General features: G+C 56.4%; 1 protein-coding gene across 2 annotated transcripts in view; it reads left to right on the top strand.

Annotated features, from left to right (window-relative positions):
* Positions 1-1065: 1065 nt before the first annotated feature.
* The window catches only part of ALX4 (ALX homeobox 4), a 41687-nt gene continuing 34740 nt past the window's right edge, over positions 1066-8012 (top strand). Inside the window, exons 1-2 of one of the 2 annotated variants that reach the window (XM_088057685.1) lie at positions 1066-1252; positions 1345-1746. In XM_088057685.1, coding sequence (XP_087913811.1) covers positions 1347-1746 — 400 coding nt within the window. In that variant the 5' untranslated portion in view covers positions 1066-1252; positions 1345-1346. Of the gene's footprint in view, positions 1747-8012 lie in introns of both variants that reach the window. The other variant, XM_005522410.2, reaches the window with a different exon arrangement.

Raw genomic sequence — 8012 nt, 5'->3', positions numbered from 1 at the left:
TTTCTTTTCTTTTCTTTTCTTTTCTTTTCTCTTTTCTTTTCTTTTCTTTTCTTTTCTTTTCTTTTCTTTTCTTTTCTTTTCTTTTCCTGTGGATTTAGTTTGCGTAATATCTTTATTACTGAAAACTTCAAGGTAAGTGAGCAATAGAAACCAGATGTGGGGATGGGAGGAAGGCAGGGTAAGAGTAAGTAAGGGGTAGCAGGAGTTAACTGAGGGAGGAGGGGAATCAGGTTGAAGGGGGGAAGGACGACGAAAGGTGAGTATTGATTTATTTTTAAGCTCTTTCTGGGTTGTAATTGACCCCTCAAACCAAAAAGGGCTCCTGCCAGCCTCTGTCCCTTTGCAAGTCACCTCTGGCAATCCCAGAAGCTTGGTCCAATTCTGTGTGCTTGGTGACCCTGTTAAAATCCGTCCCTGCCGCCCTCCCGTTTGGATCCAGTAGTTTTACACCTGAAGAGAGCACGTTTTTCGAGGTAAATAAATAATGACCATCATAAACGTGCTCGCACTGTTCTGTGAGGGGCGGCCGCGCCACCGCCGCGCCACGGTAGGGAAATGGCTCACGGCAGGGCTGGGAGAGCTGTCGGCCCTGAAGAGGTTAACGGGAGGGGGGAGGCTTAAAGGCAGATAGCTGCGGGGAAAATCCGTATTGCCTTTAATAGAGAGGAGGGGGTCGCAGAGGCGAGGGTCCCCACAGCTGGGACAGTGAGCAGCGGAGAGAGCCGGAGTGCACGGAGCGTGTCACGACCATTTAATCGTCCCCGGCGCTTCCGCCGGCGCGGATCCCTTTGTGGCGTTTATGTCATCTGCTTCATTTTCTGGGTTTCAATCATAAAAATTTGGGGGATGGCTTGTTTTTCTGGTCTGGTTGATTTATTTTTATTTTTTTTTAAACGCAAAAGATATGACCTCCGCCGTCCCTCTGTTTCCACACACACACACACGCTCACACACACCCCTTCCTGGGCCCCCTCCCCTCCACTGTCATCATCTACATATTAATTGGGGGAGAGGTCTCCCTCTCTCTCTCTTTTTTTTTTTTTTTTTTTCCTATGTGGTGGGGGGGAAAGTGCAGAGAAGAGCCTCTTTAGAGTGTAGTCTGGAGGGAGGCACGAGGGCAAGCGTATGTGAGAGAGGGAGGGAGGGAGGGAAAGAAAAAGACCCCTTTTACTGTGCGAGAACTTAAGGGGGTTTGGAGATCTGGTCAGCTTTCACGAACATCTGAATCCTCTTAGAGCTCCCCGGCCCAGCTGTGAGTGTGTGTCTATGCGAGAGGGAGAGAGAAAGAGTGGTTCCTGGTGCCCCTCCAAGCGCATTAAGGACACTCGGGCCTTTTAATTTTAGGAATGAATGCTGATACTTGTGTTTCTTATTGTGATCCGGCTGCCATGGATTCCTACTACAACGCAGCCTCCCAGGACACAGAAGGCTCCTCGCCTTTTAGGGCATTTCAAGCAAGTGACAAGTTCAGCCCTACTTTCCTGGCCAGCAAAGGACAAGGCTTTGGTGACAGCAGCACTAAGTGCCGGAGCCGCTACAGCCAGCAGGAATGTCAGTCCCTGGATGGCAGCGTGCAGGCTCCCGGCTCTGCCGGGTCTCCGGCCTCCTTTAACAAATACCCTCCGCAGCAGCAGCAGCCGCCGCACCTCTACATGCAGCGAGGCCCCTGCAAAACTCCCCCGGACAGCAACATCAAGCTGCAAGAGAGTAGCGGCCACAACGGAGCCCTGCAGGTCTCCTGTTACGGTGAGTCCTTGGCGTGCGGCGGGCAAGCGCTGGAGGCGAAAGCAGAGAGAGACTCCCGGGCCTGGAAAGGGCCTCCCGGGAACGTGGGGGTGGTTGCCTGGCAGGACAAACCCTACCGGGGTCACTGAGACCTTGGCCGGCTCCGGCTTGCAGCCCCTTGTCGCCGCAGCGGGGGCCGCCGTGCCCCACGAGTATCTTCATTGCCAGCCGGGTCTGGAGCCCGCGATGCCCGCGGGCAGCAGCCTTTCCCCCGGCTCCCGCTTAGCCGTGATCTTAATCGTAATTTCGGAACGCGGGCGATGCGCGCCCGCAGAGTTGTAGCTCTTGAGCAGTGCGGGGAATTCCGCGGAATCCGGGACGGAAACAGAATCAGAAAGAGCGGAGCACCAGGCTGTGCAACGCACTCTCCGAGGGGACTGTTTTCCACAGAAAGAATTTCTGGAAAATTTCGCCGAAATCATCAGTTTTAGCAGTAACGACCTCTCCCATCTCTCACTTTCTCCCCAAATTGCCACTCCCCTAACTGATTTCTGCCCGGCTGCAGATAACCCCCTCGCATCCCCTCCGTGGGTCATTAGCGGCAATTAAGACACTCCCTCACGCTGGCTCGGCAGTACAGCCGGGAACGGGGGCGCTTCTCATGTCGTTTCCGACCGTGGCTTTAGAAGGCTTCTTCGGGAGGTTTCCGCTGTATCGGGGTGGTTAGGAGAAAGCAAAGCAAACAAACAGCCCCCCCCCCCCTAAAAACAAACAAACAGAAAAATTCAACAACGAAACAAATAAACCCCTCTAAGTTTTCCCAAGAAGAGAAGGTGGAAATGAAAGTTCTTCCTTTCCCTCCCGGTGATCTCTCTGTGAGCCGAGGGGCTGTCCCGGCCTAGGTTCAGAGCGTGTCTCCGCTGACGGGGTCCCATTCTCCATGCGTTAGTCCCAAAGGCAAGGACAGCTATAGGACCGTGTCTCCAGGGTGATCCTAAGACAGGCAGTAACTACGGACTGGGGGCACAGAGGAGGTGGAGGAGGTCCGCGTCAGGCCAGCAATCCAACTTCTAGGCTCTCGCTGTCATTTGAGCACTCTTTTCTCTCTTTACCCTTTTCCTCTCTACCCTTTCATCTCTAGACTTAAAAGAGGGTAGAAGCGCCTTATTTCTGCCTGTCTCCCAAACCCCGGCTTGCCAGGTCGCCTTCAGGCGCAGTCCCTCGCTCCCTGCTTGCAGCTGAGGTACCCCGGGATCCAGGTCCACAGCCTCAGTTCTCCCACGCACAGGTGGCTTCCCTTCCAAGGAAAAAGACATTAAATTCTCTCCATACAGACGTGCCGGGAGCCGAAGGCATAGCCCAGCTACGCTGCTCCCGGACGGGGTTCTGCCCGGACCCGCACGGTTCCTCCCCACAGCCGGTGGCACAAGCATCCTCCCGCAGGTATCTCCTCACCGGGCCCTGAGGCCATGAGGGCTCTCTTTGATGGATGCTTGCACACTTTTTCTGGCCAGAACTGGAGCTTTGACCCTCTCCTACGCTCGCTCTCTTCCCCTGCCCTTTCCCCGTGGGCGGACAACCCCCACCAGCGTCAGGCGGAGCCCTTCTAGGGCCAGCCCGGGCACCGCGGCAAAGGACACATGGTGGGACCGGGGAGACCTGCGGGGCTGCGGCCAGTGCAGGAGGTAACCGGTCCCCGCTCCCTCCGGGAATGGGATCGCAGGACAGCCCCTCGTGCCTTCCCCGCCGCCCTGACATCCTCTCTCTGTTAACCGGCTCTCTTGTTTTTGTAGGTTGCAAAGCCCGGGGCGCCGGCATAGCCTGTGATGACACATTACAACCCCCCGGTAGAATCACACTAGTTTATTGCCCTCCTAACACGGCCGGGGTTCCCCCGACTTATTTTCAAGCTAGGCTAGGGGTTCTCCTTCAGTGGGAGCCCCACGGCGGTGGTGGATGGCCCGGCCCGACCCAGACCGCGCTCGTTGTGAGCCCTTTGTGATGTGGCTGGGGACGGTGGGCTGTAATGAGAGACACATGGTTCGGCAAGGATAATTAATAGCAATAGTGATAATAATAGTGCTTAATGGTTTATGAGAGAGACTCGCTAATAACAGACAGATCGGGGTTTCGCGGAGCGGCTGCAACATCCATAGCCGCCTCTCCGCCTTTTCCCAAACAGCGAGACCACAGCGCCGGGAGCAGGAGCTGTGCCCGAGGAACCCCGCCAGGGCTAAGGGGAAACCTCCGAGTCGGGGTAGATCCCCTCGGTGCGGGTGGGCGCGGGGAAAGAGAAAGCCGTCCTGGTTCTCAGCAGCGGGCACAAGCGCGGTCAGCCAGCGCGCACACGGCACTCAAGGCGGGTCAGGAGAGCTACCCCGAGAGGTTTGCTTGGGAAGCCGGGGACAGGCGGCTGTCCCACTGCTTCCCGCCGACACCCCGCCGCAGCTTGGGTGCTGCCGTGGGCGCTGCGCAGTGGTGAAGGAGCGCGGCGGGGACCACTGGCTGCCCGCGTCCCCCGTTGTCCGGGCCTGAGCAGGATGCTGGAGTGCTGGGACGCCGTGACTGCAAACCCCTCAGTTTTAAAAACAACAAAACCCTCAAAGAGGAGGAAAGAAACCCAAGCAAGCGAAACACAAACCGAGGCCAACCAGCAGGCAGGCTCTCCTGCCAGGCGATATTCAGGCGGTCCCCTTCCCCCGCTCCCGTCGTTGCGGTGGGCCCATGGCCCGGCCGGTCCCGCCCGAGCTGGTCCCCTCCTGGGGATGCTGCTGCCTGCACGGCCACCCTGTAGCCCTCGCCTCCGCCTTTCCCCTGGTGGCTGTGGAGGCCCGGGAGAGCCCGGAGCCGAGCGGCCGGGGGCTGCGGCGGGGGCCGGCGCGGCGGGCATGGCGCGCACACCGCGCGCCGGAGGGACACGGTATCCCCTCCCTTATTTTAGTTGTTTGATTTCATTTTATTTCTTTAATAAACAAGTCTTTTTGAGTTATAAAAAGCCCGAGCCTGCCCTCTATTGCTCTCGGCTTCTATTTCTAGATCTAAGACCTTCCACTGCATTGTAGGGATAAATATAGGCCAGGGAGAGCTGCGGCCGTAAATACACGGAGAACACGGACGGCAATCGTCGGAGCTCTTCCAGCCCGGCTTCTGGCAGGGACAGCGGCACCGAGCGCCCTGGCTCTCGGCCGGGCTCCTCGCGGCCCCCTCGCAGCGGCGGCTGCCGGCCTGGCCCTATGGGGCTCCCGGCACGGCTCCTCCTGTGCCCACCCGGAGCTCGCTGCCCCTGCGCTGCGATGGGCCGGCAGCCTCGCACTGCTTACCCAGCGTTCCCTGACGCGAATAGGGGTACGGGCTATTCCGCAAACCGGCACGAACAGTGACAGCCGAATTCTTAAATAAAAGTCATAGAATCAGAGAATCTTCAATGTTGGAGGAGACCTTCAAGATCATTTAGTCCTGAGAACAGGTTATATATATCTTGGCTTAGGAGGGGATAAAGCTTTTGGATGATTTATGTGCTGTAGTAATCTGACTTGCTATTTCTACTGCGTGGAGCTGAAGTAAGTTGTATTTCTTGAAACATATGTATTCACATACCCCTACACACAGAGAAATGTATACGTATATTGCTGTCTAGAAATACCGACTGGAACAAAATCCTTTTGGGAGAGAAGGCAAATGTGATGGGGATATTTGCTCAAAGGAAACAGAACAAAGGAAACGACTTTCCCTAACAGAGGAAATTCTTTAAGTACCGCATTATACAAATAACGACCATTTAAAAAATTTAGCTAGCAAATAAAAAGTGCGGCCGTAAGTGCGTTATTATTAGAAGTACAGAAAGCCACCGCTGTAGGAATCGGAGCCTCTCTGCGTGCTTTTCAAACTGACACTTTTCATGTATTTCTCCTCCTCCTCCTTCCCTGATGTAATGTTAGTTGCAGGCACGGCAGGAACGAGCTCGCTGGCGGTCCCTCTCCTCCTCCCGCGAGAGACCTCCGTCTGCCAGGCGCTCGGGGCTCCCCGCGGGGCCGCGCTCAGCTCCCGCCGACGCTCAAGGGCTCTGCGGAGCTCGCCGTGCTCCGGGGAGCGCAGCCGGCGTCTGCCCCCTTCCCCCGGCTTCCGCCGCAGCCCCGCGCCCTTAGAGGAACGGGGTAACGGGGCCCGTGTGCTCCCCCTGGGACTCCCTCAGAGCTCCCCCTCCTCGGGCCATGCCGTGTCCCCGCACCGGCGTCCGGGCCGCCCTGCTGAGGATCTCCGCAGGAACGGCTCTGCCAGGAGCCGGACGGAGGTCCCTGCCCCTCGCCCGCCGAGAGCCCGGGGTGCAGAGGATTTGGGGAGGGGTGTCCCGAGCTGCGGCGGCCCTTCCTCCCCTTCCGTCTCCCCGTGGCTTTGATCCCGGCTCCCGGCTCCTGCCCGGGTTCCTCCGGCGCGGCTGAGAGAGCCGGCGGGGAGGCAGGCGGGCTGCGCGGCCTCCCCCGCACCTCTCTCGGCCGGGGTGGGGAGATGCTGCTGTCCTGATCCCTCAGAGACGGGCCAGTATAAAGGGGAGAAGTGCTCGGGAGGCAGGCGCGAGTGGGGAAGTGGGGGAAGGGGACACGGGGGGACGTGATCCGAGCTGGCATCAAGGAGCAGGAGCCGGCAAGCGGAGCCAGGAGGGCGGGGAGGCGAGGCGAGCTTCAGGGAGCAGGGCGGCAGAGCCGGCCCTTCCCTCCCGCTGATGTGGGACCGGCTGCCCGGCGAGGCTCGGCCGCCGGCTCCCGGCGTGCTGCTGACGCCGCCCTGGCAATAGCCCTCTCTTTTCCACAATAGGGCCACCAGATCTGCCATTCAAGGGTTCCGGCACCCTCCCAGGGAGGGGAGGGAGCTCTCGCCAGGAGTTTGGCTAAGCCTCTGTTTGAGCAGACACTCGGAGGTGCGGGATCTCCTCCGCGGAAACCTGCGGGATTTCCTCAGGGAGCCAGACGCGAAGGTAGGGCTCACGTTCCTTACCCCTAGGGCCGCGCAGGAAGGTTTATTCGCGGCTTTTTCCAAAACGTGTTTTGCGCTTCTCTTGAATTGGACAGTAGATCTGGCTGGAAGCTTTTATAGGATTCCTGACCCGAGCTGTTTATAACACTCATGTGTCAAAGGACCGGGAGACTCCCTCCCCCTGTATCCCTGCAGCTCCCTCCTTGCAGGATGATTTCTTTTCGCGCTGGAGCTGTTTATTTTCGACTTGTCCGCTGCTGATTGGAATTAACTCCGCTTTAGCCCTACACTTCAGCAGCGCACGCCTGTAAAACCAGCAGGACGTTACCAGCAACAAAAAGGTGCAGAAAGAGAAAGAGTCTTAAAACTTTTACTAGTCTTTATTATTTTGAAAGCAACACAGAGTGAAGCAGACGAGAAAAATACTGATGGAGAGAGAGATTTGGAGATGCTTATTTGAGTGTTTTTTTTTCCTAAGGGTTTGGTGTAGGAGTCCTATTAACAATATATGCTGATGCCAGATAGCGCAAATGAGCTCTGTGTGTGTTATCTGGAGCTGCAGGCTGTTTATTTTGTGCAGCCTTTTGAGTGTACATGCAGTGTGGTTGCATGACTAACTGGCTGGAGTGATTCACTGGCTGCTTTATGGGTGACTGCTCAAAACAAGTTGTGAATCAAAAGAGATTTCTTTGGCTGTGGTTTCTAACCTCCCAAGTTAAATGCACCCACGGTTTAAGGGGAGCTAATGTGCAGACTTCAGTCCCTCAGATCGTGAGGATTTATTCATTTTCCAAGCCCCGTGTTCAAAGCCATGGTGAGTTTCCCTAGTAAGAGGGACGTGGTGGCTGAGAGGCTCAGAGCCAAGGTCTGCTGCTAAAGGACATCTCCAGACCTGTCCATTAGGTCACCTAATGGACCTAATGTTCACCTAGTTCCTGGCCCTTTAGCCAGTTTTGCTCCCCAGAGTCCTTAAGATGCTGCATTATTTGTTCAGGGAATTTTTGTGGCTTAGCATTTCTCAGGTAAAAAATGTGAATATGTCTTGGGGCAGTAAGAAGCTTTTATTCTCATTTTACAGTTTGAAAAACAGACACTTGGAATGCCCGAGTGGCTTGTGCAAGGTGTGGCCCCTCAGTGGCATCTGTGTGACCTTCACAGGGCCGTGGCTCTGGCAGAAGGAGGCACTCGGCCGCCTGAGAAGGAGCTGCTGCTGGAGTCAGAAACTCACAGAGTAGAGGTCCCATGTGTGATTTTGGAGGGGCTTTAACTTAGGTTTCTTGACAGTCATATCCTCATTCCATACAAAAAGCTCTAAG

Source organism: Pseudopodoces humilis, chromosome 7 (assembly GCF_049639895.1).
Source record: "Pseudopodoces humilis isolate 2021_Gansu_Grassland_sample_001 chromosome 7, ASM4963989v1, whole genome shotgun sequence".
NCBI classification, from domain to species: Eukaryota; Metazoa; Chordata; class Aves; order Passeriformes; family Paridae; genus Pseudopodoces; species Pseudopodoces humilis.
The sequence above is the reverse complement of the archived record's forward strand: the minus strand, read 5'-3'. Positions and strand labels throughout refer to the sequence as shown.